Raw genomic sequence first — 17,516 nt, 5'->3', positions numbered from 1 at the left:
AATCAAGTATCTTTCAGAAAACACTTGGGAAGAGGCAGGCAGGGCTGAGCAAGGGGGGACAGCAGGAGTGGCTGGAGGGAGGGTGAATCAGAAGAGGAGAAGGGTGGGGTGGGTAGGGGACAAGCTGGCTAGGGTGAAGTATTCAAGTCCCAGAGCCGAACTAAAGACTGGGGGCACTATATAGATGCAGCAAGTGGGCTTTCTGGTCTGGAGACTGAATCAGTCCACAGCTGAGATGCCAGGGACCATCTCATTCCATTCAGATTCCAGACTCAGAGAGGATCAGCCTAATGTAATGCCACCTCCTTGGAGTCCCACCAACAATTCAGGAAGGTCAATGGGTCTAGGCTGCTTCACGCGACTCAGTGGGCAGCTGTAGAAAAGACGTGTGAACCTGAGTGAGTATATAACACGAGCTGAATGTTGCCATAGAGCTGCTGACACACTAAGGCAAATGTCCCAGCTGTCCCTCTGGGTCCTCACCTTTACCTGGTAATGAACAACAGGTCTTGAAGGAGTTAAAGGAAGGAGGTTCAGGGAGCACTAAGTATGAGAACCACAAAGAGAATGCCAGTCACCAGCTCTGAACCCACATCAGATTTTGCATTCGATTTTGCACCCAGAGAAAAGGATGACTTTCCCTAAAAATGTGAGTTGTCATACAATACATCTGCATAAAGACGCAGGCGGGGACGCTGCCTTTCAGCCACTGACCGCTCCGGTCATCCCAGGATAGATAGGACAAAGCCAAAGGAAGCCATGTGGAAAACAAGATCAGTCTCCAACCACTTGAAGCATCTGACATGCTTTGATCGTGAGTCGGAGGACACCACACACCTGACTTCATCCCTAGTCATGGCCGGAGCCCCTAAATCATGGATCAGTGTCATGGACCATTTTACTATTAAGAAACAGCTATTGGAGACATCTTGAGTTGCTAGGGAGAAGAGGGTACATGAGGTCCTGACACGTAGTCAGGAGGAAAAGAGTATTCACACTCCCTGTTTCCCTTTAAGACTCAGGAACCCCTGGCGCTGCCCAGCCAACTGTGAGACCCTAACACAGGAAGGGGCACCAGGAAGAGTGAGGTTGTTTCCAGAATCAAGTCAGAGACTGAGGAAGATGGGGGGAGGGCAGACAAGGAGGGGACAAGGGGAGGGGCGGGGCTGGCCCTGGGGACCAGACCTTGTACTCATCATCACAAGGGACACCCAAACAAAAGCAGGAGTCAGGATGGCCGCCAAGAGCTCTACCTGGCAGGGACCCAGACGCCTGCAGGCAGCCAGCTCCTCCCGGAGGCTGTTCCCCACGGAGCTTCTGATGCCAGGTACCACAGAGCTCTGTGGGGATGCATTCTGAGCTAGGAGCTCAGCTTCACCCACACTCAGGAGGTTTCCTGTCCTTTTTTTTCCCTTTCAGTCCTTGCCAGCACTGGAGGTAAGGTGGTGTGTGTCCTGTCCCTTCCTCCTTCTGGCAAAGCTCCCTAATAGCTGCATCAGGATCAGTACATCATCAGCCTGGGGATATCTGGCTGACATAGGGGGAGCCAGTCCTGGAGGTGAGGCAACTCTGGGGATCACTGCACCCTTCTCCTGCCACTGGAGACGCCCATCATCTACTGGCTTCTCTTCCAGGAACCAGTCTAGGGATGTCCCACCACTGCCCTTCAGTGTGTTTAGTCATGCCTTTCCTGTCATGGGTGAGAGCCTTTCTGGGGACCACTAGAAAGTGCCCTCCTCTTTCCCAGTGCTAGATAACCCTTAAAGAGAATCCTGCGCATTGCGACTGTCTGGGGATTGACTGGTACTCCCCCGCCCCAGCCACACACACACACCCATCCCTTGCCTGTCATGCAGAGTGTGTGGGGGAGAGCATGGGACAGGAAGATCCAGATCTGGGCCCTGATCCTGTCAAGCTAGAGGGTGGCTGAAGGTGGGGCAGGCACCTCACTCCAGCCCCTGCAGGCCCCGATTATCACGGTAAAGGGTTGCCTTTCCCTCTGATTCCCTGAGTTCGAGAAAACAGCCAGGGAGTCTCTGCACAGTGGGCTCCAGTCTGACCTGGTGTCTCCCTCAGCTTCCAGAACAAGGCGGCAGCAGTTCCATCTCTGGGGCTTAGGAGGAAGGAGTCTCCTCAAAGCCTAGACACCCTCAGGTTCCCAGCACCAAGGGCTAAGGAGACCAAGCAGGCATACCTCTGTGGGGCTCCTCATCTGAGAACACCAGGACACTCAGCAACCGAAAGAGCCTGGTGAGGGAGGCAGGGGACCTAGTCCAACCTCTCTATCTTGGTCACACCTACACACAACCGAGACCAAAACTGGACATCAGAAGGAAACATGGTTTTACATACAGCAGGCCCAGCATAGCCCATTTCAAGCCAAGAGGCTGTTTCCTCCACGGAGCCCCTAAACAGCAGCTGGCACATCCCCAAAGGGGTTAAGAAACCACACATGAAAAAGGGATTTGTGCCGGGCAGTTTGATGTCAACTTGATACAAGTTAAAGTGATCCTGTAAGGGTCCAAGGACTCCAATAGTATGTAAAAGCAAAAAAGCATTTATTAATATTCCAGCCTGCAGGGGTCAACGCTTGTACAAAATGATGGGGACCCCGAGAGGAGCGTGCAGGCTCCTTTTAAGCATTAGTGTACTTTTAATTGGCTGAGGTGGAGTCTTATCATTTTTGGACATACTTGCACAAGCTTGTGACTCAGAAGGGGGCTGCAGGGCTTGTCCTTGAGATACTGCGAGGCTGACTGACTTAGACCTTCTGTTTGTCCTCTTCCTTGTCCCTGAATGTAAAGGTATTGTGGATAAACAGCACTCGATGGGGAGAGATGCCTGTTTTGCCCTTCTCAGAGAACTGAAATCTAGATTCAGTTATGAGAGTGGGAGAGTTGAACCCCTTCAATCTGAGAGGATGGAACCTCAATTAAGAAAATGCCTCCATAAAACCGGGCTATAGGCAAGGCTGCAGGGCATTTTCTTAACTAGCGATGAATGGGGGAGGGCACAGTCCCTTGTAGGTGATGCCATCCCCAGGCTGGTGGTCCTGGGTTCTGTAATAAAGCAGGCCTGAGCAAGCCATGGAGAGCAAGCCAGTCAGCAGCACCCCTCCGTGGCCTCAGCTCAGTTCCTGCCTCCAGGTTCCTGTCCTGTTTGAGTTCCTGTTCTGACTTCCTTCAGTGATGAACAGTGATGTAAATTCTAAGTCAAATAAACCATTTCCTCCCCACATTGCTTATGGGCATGGTGTTTCATCAAGGCAGCAGACCTGGATCCAAGACAGGACCTTACAGCCCAGTGCACTGCAGACCCAAGAGATGGCTGGAAGCTGCCCTAATTGCTGCTTCATAGATGCAGATGGTAACTAGTCCCAGGTGAGGAGACGAACCACTCAGAATATTCCCAAGCCCCATCCAAGCTCTTTCACAGGCAAACAGCTCAGGGGTGGACATTTCCAAGCAGGCACAGAGGAGGGGGACAGAGGGTGGGGAAAGCTCCGGCCCTGCCAAAGGCTGAGCTAGGTTTGGGAGACCAGCAACCCCACCTTGTCCTTCCCAAGGAAGAATGCACCCCAAACAGTCTTTGTCCTCTCCTTAGCTTGTCTTGCTCCTTATCCCCATAAACTTCCTGTTTCCTTCTGCATCATGAAGGATTAAGGTGCAGAAGCTGGTCCATAAGAATTTGCACTGGATCTCTGAGGGAGTCACAGGTGCACATACAGTGGTGTGTGTATGTGAAACTTAAAACTCACAAACACACACACACACAAGGCCTATTCCCAAAATGGAACTGAACAAGATTCAAACCAGGTAGATCCACATAAGTGGTGAAGAATGACCCTTCCACAGCCTTCCACATGATGAGCCCCATCTCACACTTCCCAGTGGCCACTTTCAAAGTAAAAAAGACGTACAATATGCGACGATGTTATTATCATCATGCTTTAGTCAATTCAATCTAGGACCGGGGTTTCCGTTTCGAGCACCCACATGGCAACTTACAACTACTTCCAGGGGATCACATGCCTTTTTCTGACAGCCAAGGGCACCAGGTATACACATATATACATGTAGAAACTCACACATACATAAAAATTAAAAGCCAAATGGCCAAGAGATTTAAAAAAAAACACACCTTTTGATGGAACTAAAAACAGCCCAGTTGGTGCTTATGACTTCCGACTATTACACCCAATGGAAACCTAATACACCAAATGACTCTAGAGGAAAAGGTAACAGGGGGCAGAACCAGAAGCAAAGATAGAAGAGAAACAGGGGTGGGTGGGGAAACACTTACCAGGCAAGAGACATGCACTGAACTCCATCAGAAGCAAGGACCACTACTCACAAACCAGGAGTGTGTCATTACCCATCCCCCAAACCCAAGGGAGCACCAAGAGTTCTAAGTCCACCTGCCAAGATGGGGGAAGGGGAAGTCCTAGCCCAATTGAGAACTTCCCTGGTGACAAGCTACCAGCTGAGGCTCCAAATAGGATCCTCAGCACCTCCCGACTTCTACCTTTCTAGCCCACATGGCACGGCAGCCATCATACGAGACAATATAGCCCCAAGTGTGCAGGCACACACACCCCTTGAGGAGGCCCTGGGCCTGTAGGAATCCTCGCACAGGCCTAACACTCCCCACCATGACAAACCAAGCAGATCCCTGGCCTGGACAGTTGGCTGGGGGGCCTCTTACCTTCCTTCTGCATCCCCACTTTGAGGCATTTCATGAAGCGGCAGGCCTGGCAGGACTTCCGTCTTCGTTTGGTGATCTCACACTCGTTGGTGGCCGGACAGCTGTATTCGATGTTGCCTGTAACACAGAGAGGGTTGCCAGGTGCCTGCTGTCTGTCCATCCCGGACCCCAAACCCCTTAGGCTGACTGGGGATTAGCTGGCCAGAGCTGACGTGCCCCACCCAGGGTTGCAAACGGAAGTACTGCTAGAAGCAGGGACTCTGAATGACGACCCCCCCATGCGTCAAATTCTCTCCCATGCCCATTCCAGCCTGGGAGCTGGGCAGACCCATCAGCCACCGGGGGAGGAAAAATTCATTCTTCTGAGAATGCTTCTCTCACAACCACTGGATGGGGGGTAAGAGGGTGACATCAAAATATGCTGAGACAGCGTTTGATGCCAGGAGAACCAGCCACGGTGCTGAGCTGGACATCAGCACAGACCACCCCAGCTCTTCCAGCTGCCAACCTGCACCTGTCACTAGGAAAAGCTGGGGGGGGGGGGAACACCGTGGCAGGGCGTGGACTCTGCCTCCCACTGCGGGCCAGGCCACCTAGTTCCCGACTTTGAGGAAATCTCTATACCATCACTTAGCCATAGTTTCTGCAACTGCAAAACAGTTGTTAGTTCCTCGGAGAAGGGTTAAACAAAACTTTATGTGGAAAGTCACTTTAAAAAATTGTAGCCTAGGCTGGGTGAGGCGGTGCATGCTTTTAATCCCCACAGAGGCAGGGCAGATCCCTGTGTGTGTTTGAGACCTGCCTGCTGTACATTGTGAGTTTCCAGGACAGCCAGGGCTTCACAGAGTGACCTTGCCTCAAGATAGACAGACAGGCAGACAGAAATTAAAACAAAAAGACCAGTTGTAGCCCAGGTTAGGCATCTCAGTGTGCATTCCTATCACTTTATTTTTATTATGACTACAATTGTCTTTTCATTCATTTGTGTGGGCATGCATGTGTATTAGGGGTGTGAGGGAGGAATGAGTGCCAGTGTGTGGAGGTCAGAGGACAACTTCCCGGGTGGGAGTCAGTTTTCTCCATCCACCATGAGGCTCATGGGATTGAACTTAGGTCATCAGGCTTGCCAGCAAACTACCTCTACCCACTGAGCTATCTCACTCTGTAATCTTAGCACCTGGGAGGTGAGCTGGAGGCAGGAAGATCAGGGGGTTAAGGTCAGTCTTGTCCACAAATCAAGTTCAAGGCCAGCCTGGACCACACATCTTTGGAACAAAACAGGGCTGAGATGTAGCTCAGTTGATAAAGTGCTTGCTGTATGCATGAAGTCCTGGGTGCTACACCCAACAGCCCATAAACCCTGCCTGGTGGTGCACACCTGGGATCCTAACACCTGGAGGTAGAGGCAGGGGGATTAGAAGTCCAAGGTCATCTTTAGCTACAGAACAGGAATCCCAGGGCAGCCTGGGCCACAGGAACATAGCCTGTCTCAAAACACACAAATGCAGTGAATGAAAATAAAGAACTATCACTTAAGTATGGCAACCCATTCAATTAGTCCCAGCACTGGAAATGCTGAAGCAAGCTGCTCAGGGCAACGTGGGCTACGCGGCCAGACGGTCTCTAACGATTAAGACAAAACAGCAAACCACTTCAGCACGAGGGGCTTATTTTATAAAGCCACTGTCATTGTGAAAACAGGGACAGTGTCCACCCTGAGTCCCCTGTCTTTTCAATACCTATTTAACAAATGTGGACTGTGTGCCTACAAGCCTGGTACTAGGGAAAAACAAAAAACAAAAAAACAAAAAACAACAGAAGGCACCAACCATGTCCTCATCCCACTCACAGTAATAGCCAGGGTTTATTGTAAACCTACTATGTGCTGTCTCTGGATCAGCTCTCATGACCCTTACCATAACTCTGAACTGGCTACCAGTGCCCAACTCGGAGACCAAGAAATGGAGACTCAGGAAGCCAAAATGAGCCACCTCAGGCCCCTATATCCGCTCCCCTGTACCTCACAAGGAGCTTGAAAAAAAAAAATCAAAAAGTGCCCCACCCACAAAGACAAGCTTGTTACTAACCCAGGAGGGGAGATAAATGTCCCAGGGCACCCCATGCCGCAGCCTCCTAGGGTGGGACATGGAAATGCTATCAGGTCTTCTATAGCAGAGCATGAACCATGGGCCACCAATGATAAAGGGCTCTGAAGCATTGTCACTGTTGGGCCCAAGTTACCACACTGTCACAATCCCCAAGGCTCAGACTAAGGAACCTCAAAGACCCTTGTGACCTCTCATTACATCTAATCAATGTTATTCCTTTTTTTCTTTATGTGTTGCATTGCATTTATGTATGTATGTATGTATGTATGTATGTATGTATGTATGTATGTATGTGTGCACTGTGCATGTGAGGGTCCTGAGTGCCCACAGTGTATGTTCAGAGACCAGGTAACATCGCACGCTGTGGCCCAGGCTGGCCCCAAACTCAGGGATGCTCCTACCTTGGCCTCCTCAGTCTTGAATTACAGATGTTGAGTCACTATACCTGGCTAAACATGGAAACATAAAAAATAAACAAGAGAGGAGCACACAGGCTTAGCGAATGCATCTGTGCCCTGTGTGTGTTTTCTTAGAGGCTCTGTAACCTGTAGCCTGTCCCTGACCCAACCATCTTCACACCATCCACAGCCTGAGCCCTCCAACTCCCCAGTTCCTGGAACTGGCACACACAGGCAAGTCCACCAAGTGCCCTCTGGCCCAGGTCTGCAGCCCACCAATCCAGATCCCACTGGGGAGATGTTGCTTCTCTCTGCCAGCCACCCATGCTGCCCTACCATCCATGTCCTGTCTACTTCCTCCATGCAGGCCAGCTCCTCTTGACAGTCCAAATACCTGACTCACACACAGGTTCCCGAAGCACACTAACCACTAAACAACCAAGTATTCGGTGATACAGCTGCATGCCTGCTCAACGTAGATTAAGTCTTTAACTTAGCCAATTTCTCCCCATCTTACAGGGGAGAGAGAGCCAGGTATAATGGTGCATGCCTGTAATCTCAGCCACAAGGAGGCTGGGGCTTTAGGAAGATCAGAGAGCAGAATGAGATGCACTATACAGTGAGGGTCTGGTGTGTTTGTTTTAAAGTTTTTACAAATGAGAAGGGATAGCCCAGTTCTGGCAAAAGCAGCCTGAGAATTGAACCCAGGTGGCTTACTCACAGGAGCCGTAAGGTGCAGACAGCTGTGCTCTGCTCTCAGTTACCCTGCAACCAGCCACCCACTGAGTGGGGGTGAGCCACAGGTTATTCCTCAGAATGGAGATGGGGGGCAGGAGTCACAGCATGGGTGGGTTTGGTCCTGCTGTCTTCCTAAGACAAGATGACAGGACAACAGTGCTTCCTGAGGCTAACAGTGAGTGTGGGACCATGCTCCTGACCTTTCACATTCACACACACACACACACACACACACACACACACACACACACGAGCGCCTGTGTGTATTTCTAATTTCACTTATTTATTTTGTTCCTTTCAATTTGTTTTATGGGCCTGGCGGCTGGCTGCCAGCAAAACCAGGCTGGTGGCCTCGCCTTGTAATTTCTGTAAGTGCCTCCTTGATAAAGTGATGAGATTAATTCATCATTGTTCCTGTGGTCTCAAGGGGAGTCCCAGAGATCTCAGCACAGGGAGTGGGCATCAGTGGTGTGCACACTCTCGATTGAGCAAGTCAGTGTGTGCTCCCCACCCCACCCCCACATACCCCATCAACTCAGGTGTGACTATGTTAGTGAATAAGACATTAGACAACAGCTAGCCCAGACTCGGTCTCAACCTGGACGTTTGTCTACTATAGACACTGGCGACTCCACATCCGGCAAGTTGAGTCACCTAACTTCTCTGAGCCTCCGTTTCCTCATCTATAAAATGGGTGTAATTTCCTTCTCAAAGTTGGATGAATTCCGCACACCAGAACTGAGTGGAGTATAGACTTTTGCATCCAGGCAGGCAAGGCTGGCAAACTAAATCTTCCATCCAGGCAGATCCGCTGGGGTATCTGAAAAGGACACTAGCTTGCAGCCTGTCAGTACCACACTTGAAGGCTGTCCACCCAGGGACACTTGAGAGCACTATCATCTGTGGATGGCAGGACCTCAGCTCCTGTTCGAGCCCGAGGGAGAGGAAGGCACAACCAGAGCTGAGCTGGAATTTGGTGTGAACCTGAGGCAAAGACATAGTCTTTTGATCCTAGGCCACCCAGAGAAAGGAATTCCAGAGGAAGCCCCACCAGCTGTCCCGCTTCTGAAAGCAAGCCAGAAGCCCCAGCTAGGCTCAGGCACAGGCTGTAACGCTAAAAAATTCCAAGGCTCCAGCTGACCTCAGAGGCCAGTCCTGAGCAGCTGTGGTGAAGGACTGGTCTCTTGTTTATCTCGGTCCTAGAGGACAGAGACATTCCTTTCCACTCTGTGTGGTCCAGTGACCTCACTCTACCCTTCCCTCCTCATCCACTGCCAGATTATCTCATTGATGCCTACGTAACTCCATCACATAACTGGCAGTGCTCTAGACTGGGACAAATGGTCTATCCTGGGCCTGCTGCAGCTTCCACCTGGAGGGCCTTTAGACTGCTCATCTTTCTCAAACTGAACCCATCCTCACGCTACATGCCCCTCTATACCCATTGTCATGTCTAAGAGAATGATTTTCCAACCTGCCACTTGGGTCAAAAACTGAGGAAGCACCTTACACAACTTGTGTCCACGGCTCTTTCCAAAACAGGGGCTGGTGGTGGTGGGGAAACACACTTGTCCAGAAGAACCTCAGAATGCTTTAGGCACAGAAATTCAAGATAATGCAATAGACAGGGAGAGGTGTGGGCTAAAAATAGCTTTCCTGAAAGAGTATGTTAAGTGAGTGTTTCGCTGATTCCAACCTGCTCTGGAGCTGCCTGGCAACCAAGAACCCCTCCCTATAGGGTATGCACAAGAGGAAGCTGACAGTCTCTGAAGAATGTGAGCAAATGATGTCCAGGACACAGGGACAGGGTCCCAGTCAGAGAAGTGCAGCAGAGAAGAAGCAGCCCGCAAGATGAATGGACAGTGGAACCACTCACCAGCTCCCTGAGCCAACTCTGAGGATACCCACACACACTAAGGAAGGGATGAGTGTACACACTGGCGTACAGACTAAGATAATCAAGTGAGTACCCTTCCATACCTGTCTATGTCCCCGCACTGCCACACTTAGACCCCACACCAGTGAGATGGCAATCCAGAAATGGTATCTGTGCCAATTTCCAGGTTGTGCAAGAGTTGACATCGGTGAATCTGGGCAAGGGAACATGCCCAGTGCTCACAGCTTCATGTGATCTGTAATTACCCCCAAACAAATAAAAAAATCACAACGCAGGTTAAATAAGTCAGCTGAGCTCTTGGGAGGTCGCTGTAGGATCATGAAGGAGTTCACCACCAGCACAGGCCACATGGTGAGCACCAAACCAACCTGAGCTGCATGAGACCTTGTCTCCAAACAGAAGAAAAAGACAGGTAAGTCCTCGGTGCACACAAGTACCTGGAGCATGCTTCCTGCCTATGGTTCTCTACTTAGCAAGTCTCTGGGTTGGGGGTGGGGGTGGGGAGGTGATGGCTGGTCAACCAGAATTCCACATTAGCCAAGGTGTGAAATAAAGTCCTTTCCACACACGCAGGGCATCAGCAGCAGGACTACCTCTCCACCATTCCAACATGCTCATGCAGCCTGTGCTCCGAGCCCAAATGGAACAGAGCACACAAAGTAGAAGAGCCCAGAAAGCAGGTAATTTAGATTAAAAATAGAAGAGAAAATATTTAAACCAAAAGTTGATATGCTTTGCTAGAGGGGATGGAGAGAGATGGACCCAGGAGAGGGACAGACCAATAATAATTCCGGGTGTAATGGCACATACCTATAATTTCAGGGCTGAGGAAGGAGGCAGGAGTTCAAGGCCAGCCTGGACTACTGAGAGAACCTATCTCTTATCTCCAAAAAAAGGGGGAAGGAGGGGGAAGGCTGGGGATTTAGCTCAGTGGTAGAGTGCTCGCCTAGCAAGTGCAAGGCCCTGGGTTCGGTCCTTGGCTCTGGAAGGAAAAAAAACCAGAAGATTGCTAAGCTAGTAAGCACAGGTATTGAAGTCATTAACATTGGTAAATAAGAATATGCTGGGTTTTGTGTCGTGTGTGTGTGTGTGTGTGTGTGTGTGTGTGTGTGTGTGTGTGAGAACTTTGGACTGGGGTCCACGGAAAATGGGTAGGGCCAGAAGCTCTTACCTTTCCTTAGAAATTTTGTATTTCTAAGGCCAGTAAGATAACTCGGTGGGTAAAGGTGTTGATATCCAAGTCTGAGAACCTGAGTAGGGCCCTAGGACCCACATGGTAGTTCTGACCTTTACATAGGAGCTGTGGTATAAGGGCTCATACACAATGGACAAAGTGTAATACAAATTTTTAAAAAGAAAATCCACATTTCTATTATAGTCTTTAAATTAGATGTATATATTATTTTGATTTTAAAAATTCTTAAAATTAGCTAGGCAATGGCAACACATGTCTTTAATCCCAGCACTAGAGAGGTGGAGGCAGGCAGATCTCTGAGTTCAAGGCCAGCCTGGTCTACAGAGCAAGTTCCAGGACAACCAAGGCTATACATGGAAACTCTGTGCAAAAAAAATACAACAAAAATTACTGAAATGATTCCTTATTAAAATTTAAGAAATTCTGTAGGCCAGGATGTAGCTCTAGGGTAGATGCCTTGCTCTGGAGGCCCAAGGCCCTGGGTTTGATACTCAGCAAACTCTTAGAAAAGAGGACAGCACCTCATCCTAAGTACCAAGAATGAAACCCAACCTCCAGGGCAAAACCCTCAAGGGCTGGGGTCTCTGGCCAGTGTAGTCAACTCTCCCTACAGAGGTTTCAGTAAACCTGAATCACCAATACTGGCCCTGAGCTCATGAAACCCAGAACCCTCAGCTCCCTCCACCCCAAACTCCTCCTTTCGTCCTCCAGGCGATCTCCTCCCAGTTCTGGGTCTGTCCACATGGCCTTCTGGATGACACCTTCCTCCCTTGCATCCATCCCCACTGACAGCAACTGATAGTCTCTCAGTCAGAGCTGTGTTGTGTCGTTCTCCTGTCTGAACTGTGTCCTTACTGTGGAAAAACACTTTTGCATTATTCTGAGACAGAGTCACATTGATTCCAAGCTGCCCTTGGAATCCCTGAAGCTGATGACCTTGAACTTCTGATCCTCCTGCCTCCACCTTCCAGAAGCTGTGGTTACAAGTCTTCAGCACCACATTGGGTGAATGTGAATACTGGGGTTCAAACACAGGACTTCCTGCAAGCTAGGTGAGCACTCTACCAAGCTGAGCTACATCCTTAGCCCATCTTCTCCCTGGTCACTCTGTAGCCAAAGTGGCCTCGAAGTCACTACATAGCCTAGGCTGGCCAGCAAGTCAATGCTACCCTTCTGCCTCTGCCTCCCAAGTACTACTAGACTTTCAAGTGTGATTCACCATACCTGGCATTTCTTTCATTTACAAGTATAGTGCCTGGCACCTAAATGTGCGTGTGCGTGCGTGCGTGTGTGTGTGTGCGTGTGTGTGTGTGTGTGTGTGTGTGTATGTAGTATGTATGTATGTAAGTTTGTATGAGTTAAGGATGAATGTAAACGGACTGAAAGCTTGAAAAGCCCCACAGAGAATTCCCAAAGGTCAACAGTGCCCGGCCAGTTGCCATACACTGTGGTGTCCTTTTGGTCCTTCTCTGGGTTCTTCATGGGGGACCACATGCCCATCACCAGCTTTAGTGAAGATTGAGGACCACATTTCATCTCCCTTCTCTTTTTGCAGAGGCTGTCACTCACTTCTACCTGGAAGGTATACCTCATCATCTCTGAGATAATAACATGCACTTTTAATGTGCTGCCAAGAAAGAAAGAGAAGAGGAACCCCACCCCCCACTCCCAATTAAACTGCTATTTCAGGCGGTGGTGGAGCACTCCTTTAATCCCAGCACTCTGGAGGCAGAGATAGGTGGATCTCTGGGAGTTCGAGGCCAGCCTGGTGGATACAACAAGTTCCAGGACTGCCAGGACTATGTAGAGACCCCCTGTCTTATAAATAAATAAATAAATAAATAAATAAATAAATAAATAAATAAATAAATAAATGCTGTTTTAGTATAACCAGCATTTCCCCCTTTTTATTTAAAACTACTTTTAGATTTTAGTTAGCTATAGACTTGATCACAGGGAATTCTGAGGTATCCAATATATGTGTGTATATGTATGTGCACACATAATCACATATATATATATATAAAGATTGGCTAAGAGATTCTGAAATGTTTTGTTGTCATTTTTACTAAATTTACCATTTCATAGGACCGTCTTCCTTCCTAACGTGGAAGCTAACAATCCGTTTCTTTATATGAGGAACCACAGCCATCTCAGGCTCCTCCTCGGCCACTGGCCCTGGCTCTAGAAGTTTTGATGTATGCGCATGCGGCTTCTGACAACCACACCGTGCCAGCAGCGTGCTGGTCAAGCGTGTGTGCCACAGTTGTAACCAGGGTAAATGTGCTTCAGAACTGACAGAATGGTGTTCCCACTTCCATCCCTCTGTCTCCCAACCTGCCCAGGCTCTCACCTCGAGTGCTTTCCCCAGCCCTGCTATCATCAATAGAGGCACCAAGCTGGGGGAGAGGGCTGGGTGTGGTAAACCAGATAGTTAAACCAACTGTCAGTCAGGGGTCTCTCACGTGCCTTTCCATCCAGGGGGGGGGGAGGACCCTAAATTTGCATCTCTAAGGAAACCAAGTAGGCTAGAGCACATCCTTGGAGAGCTACAGGGGCAGATCTCATTTTATCTAGAACCCAGAGCCAGGGCCTGGACTCCAGCGTCTCTGAACTGATCAGATTCAGTGTGTCCAAATTTTCACCTGCTTCAAAAACGTCTTCTTCCCCAGCCTGCTTCCACCGTCCCACCCTGCATGTTTCTTCCACACCCTTGCACCTACCTCGAACTCTCACTAGTCACTGTGCTTTACACTCCCCCCATCCCCTCACCCCCGCCACGCTCCTCCCTTCTAGACTAGATCTAACCGGATAGTACCTGTTACCTAAGTCTACCCCACCTCTCCCCCCCTCCAGATACCCTGGGCTTCCAGATCCTTTCTATCATTTCCAGAATTCTTTCCCTAAGAGGAGAGCTACTTCCTGGCCCAGAAACCTTCCATGGCTTCTTTTGGTCAAGCATAAACAACAATTAACTGTTTATTTCATGGCAATTATACACCAGGCACTAAGTTACACACATTATATGCGCAAGGCTCAGTTTCTGCAAAACACTTGAGAGGAAAGAACTACTTATTAGCCACATTTTACTAAACGACTCAGAAAGAGTCACTAGTTCAAAAGGATGGCTACAAAACTGTCCAGGCACGATTCGATTCTGAATCAGTTTAAACAGGCCTCCTCGGACTGCCACTGAGTCAGACCAATCATTTTCCGACTTCTCACCCACCCACCTTTGACGAGGTGTCAGGAGCTGCTCTTCCCATTCTCCACTGCAACAGGCTCTGCTAACAGGGAAATGGAGGCCAGGGGACTCGTCCAAGGTCAGCCAGCTGGCTTGTCACTGGTCTACAACAAGGTCCTGACTCCTTCCTGCTCCTGGGCTTTGTCCCCACAGCAGTCCTGGGTCCCCCAGGATTCGCCAACCAGCCCCATTTCTCCAAGACAAAAGGCCTGGAGGTGGTCCCAGACAGAACAACCCATCAGTCATGCCTCTCTGCCCTTCTCCTTGGGGACGTTCCGCAGAGCCTGCAGAAGGGCCTCTGGTGAGCGGGAACTCCATGCCAGGACTCCTCGCTTGCTCCCTGTCACAAGTCACAGATCCAGGGAGGTGCTGGCAGGGTGTCTCCCACTCCAGCTAAACTGATCACCTCTCTAGGCAGTCAGATGGGTACAGGTTGACGTTCTTTTCCACACTGCCCTTCTTTTCTGTTCTGGGGACTGAACCCAGGCCTCAGACCTGCTAAGTGTTTGTTCTAACACTGGGCTACATGCTGAGTCCCCTAACTACCACTCCTTAAAATAAAAATAAAAAACTGAAGAAGAGGAGAGAAAAAGGTGAAGAAAAAGAAGAGGAGGAATGTAGGGATGGCAGAACACACCTTGGGTGCCAGCAGTTGGAAGGCAGAAACAGGAAGATCTCCGAGTTGGAGGTCAGCCTGGTCTACACAGCAAGTTCCAGGCCAACCAAAGCTACATGATGAGACCTTTACTCAAAAGCAAAGCAAAAAAAATGGTGGGGAGTAGTGGTGGCAGCATGGACAGCTGGAGAGATGGCTCCGTGGGTAAGAGCACATACTGTTCTTGCAGAGGACCCAAGTTCAGTTCCTAGCACCCACAAAGGGCTCACAACTGCCATGGTTTTGTCCTAAAACACTTGGTGTTTCCTCTGCGTGGAATGCTGGTCCCCAGAGTTCTTACCTGGGCCTCAGGTTACCTTGAGAGCCTCCCCTGAGTCTCCCTCAAGCTCTGTCTCTACATTAGAGTTCCTGTCTGCCACTCCATGTTTCACAATTTCAATTTGTTCCTTGACTTCTTCTCTGTCATGTGCAAGATGCTGGGATAGGGGCCACGGGTGGGTCCCCAGTTCCCGGTGTGATGATTGGCACTCAACACAAATGTACAGAAAAGAACTTAATGACCAAGTCACAAGCTCAAACGTATGGCAGGGACCTTCAGTCCTTTAGTTTAAAGGGGGGGAGGGTTGCTTAATATTCAAGTACGGTCTCATATTAGACATGGTGTTAGGTCAGTCCCCCCTCCCCTCCCTTTTTTTTTTTTTTTTTCAAATTTTGAGACACACACAGTCTCACAGTCCTCCATCGCCTTAGAAACCAAGCTGGCCTTGAACTCAAGAGATCCACCTGGCTCTGCCTCCTGAGTGAGTGCTCCACCACCATCCAGTCATTAAGATTTAACTAGAAATGGATGCAATCGATGCTGGTCACCTGGACGAATCGGCAACAAGGGAGCCATGAAATTTAACCCAGTTTGTGTTAGCCTCAGGACTATGAGTTTACAGTTAGAACTGCTGGAAGTCAAAAGCAGCATACAACCTAGATAAACCTAACACCGGGAAATTAACACATGAAAGAATTATCTTAACAGTGTAGGCACGCCAAGGCTTAAAAAAAAAAAAAAAAAAACCCTATTAGGGAGAGTGGTCCACACACTCAACCAGTCTGGACGAGTAGGGCAGGAAGGAACCTGAAACATTGTAAAACTGCTCAAAATTGGGCTAGAAGGCGGGCAAAGGCCCAAGATTAGGATTCTGAGGGAAGGCCGGGTGGTGGTGGCGGCGGCGGCGCAGGCCTTTAATCCCAGCACTCGGGAGGCAAAGCCTCTGTGAGTTCGAGGCCAGCTGGTCTACAGAGCGAGATTCAGGATAGGCACCAAAACTACACAGAGAAACCCTGTCTTGAAAAAACAAACAAACAAACAAACAAAAGATTCTGAGGGAAAACTGAATCACGCCTCACAAAATGTCCACAGAAAAGCTTTTTAAAAACAATATTTTTCAGTTCACTACTTGACTGAGAGAAGAACTAGGTCATGTTCAGAAAGATATTAATCAGATCGGCTGAATGTTTAATCTCATCACTATGTCCCTTGCCTCAGTGTCCCTGTTCCTGGGCAAGTAGGCAGGCACCTTTGCCAGTCTCTCTGCTCCCAGGGCAGGCTTATCCTCCTGGATAGTCCCAAGCTGCCCTCTAGATATGCTAATAAATTCAATCAGACTGCCGTCTTCCCGTTGCCAGGAGCCACCATGTCCGTCAGTAAGGTGCCTCTGTCTATCTCTGAGCTCATCTATTCTGGGCAATGCGGCCACAGCCCCCAGCTCTGCAGGCAATCTCCACTAACAACGAAGTCTGTCAGTGGCGGTGTAGACATCCCACTTACACCACCGCAGAAACTGGGAGACTGATGATGGTGCATTGCTCTCTAAGGGGTGGGGAGGAGGTCTCGGATTTTGTGGCCCAACATCCACCTGCCCTGGCTCAATCACATGTTAGGAGCAGCCAGAGACAACAAGTAAATGCTAGATTTGTCTGGGTCCCAGCCCTACTTGATTTACAAAATCTGAAGGCAGCCTGATTCGCCCACCTCCCCACACCCCTCTCTTCTCCCCACCTGCTCAGCTAAGCTCAGAGAATTTTTGTTCCCGCACCCCAGGCTCTCACCTCGAGTGCTTTCCCCAGCCCTGCTATCATCAATAGAGGCACCAAGCTGGGGGAGAGGGCTGGGTGTGGTAAACCAGATAGTTAAACCACAACTGTCAGTCAGGGGATCTCTCACGTGCCTTTCCATCCAGGGGCGGGGGGAGGACCCTAAATTTGCATCTCTAAGGAAAACCAAGTAGCTAGAGCACATCCTTGGAGGAGCTACAGGGGCAGATCTATTTTATCTAGAACCAGAGCCAGGGCCTGGACTCCAGCGTCTCTGAACTGATCAGATTTCAGTGTGTCCAAATTTTCACCTGCTTCAAAAAACGTCTCTTCCCCAGCCTGCTTCCACTGTCCCACCCTGCCACGTTTCTTCCACACCCTTGCACTACCTCGGCTCTCACTAGTCACTGTGCTTACAGCTCCCCCCATCCCCTCACCCCCGCCACGCTCCTCCCTTTCTAGACTAGATCTAACCGGCGATAGTACCTGTACCTAAGTCTACCCCACCTCTCCCCCCCCTCCAATACCCTG

At 49.7% G+C, this 17,516-nt stretch overlaps 1 protein-coding gene across 1 annotated transcript in view; it reads right to left on the bottom strand.

Annotated features, from left to right (window-relative positions):
- Nucleotides 1-17,516, bottom strand: part of Esrrb (estrogen related receptor beta) — a 105,574-nt gene that overhangs the window by 27,447 nt on the left and 60,611 nt on the right. Inside the window, 1 exon segment of the mRNA XM_036206169.1 lies at nucleotides 4,705-4,821. Within this exon segment, the coding sequence (XP_036062062.1) occupies nucleotides 4,705-4,821 (117 nt within the window).

This window comes from Onychomys torridus, chromosome 14, assembly GCF_903995425.1.
Source record: "Onychomys torridus chromosome 14, mOncTor1.1, whole genome shotgun sequence".
Taxonomy (NCBI): Eukaryota; Metazoa; Chordata; class Mammalia; order Rodentia; family Cricetidae; genus Onychomys; species Onychomys torridus.
The sequence above is the reverse complement of the archived record's forward strand: the minus strand, read 5'-3'. Positions and strand labels throughout refer to the sequence as shown.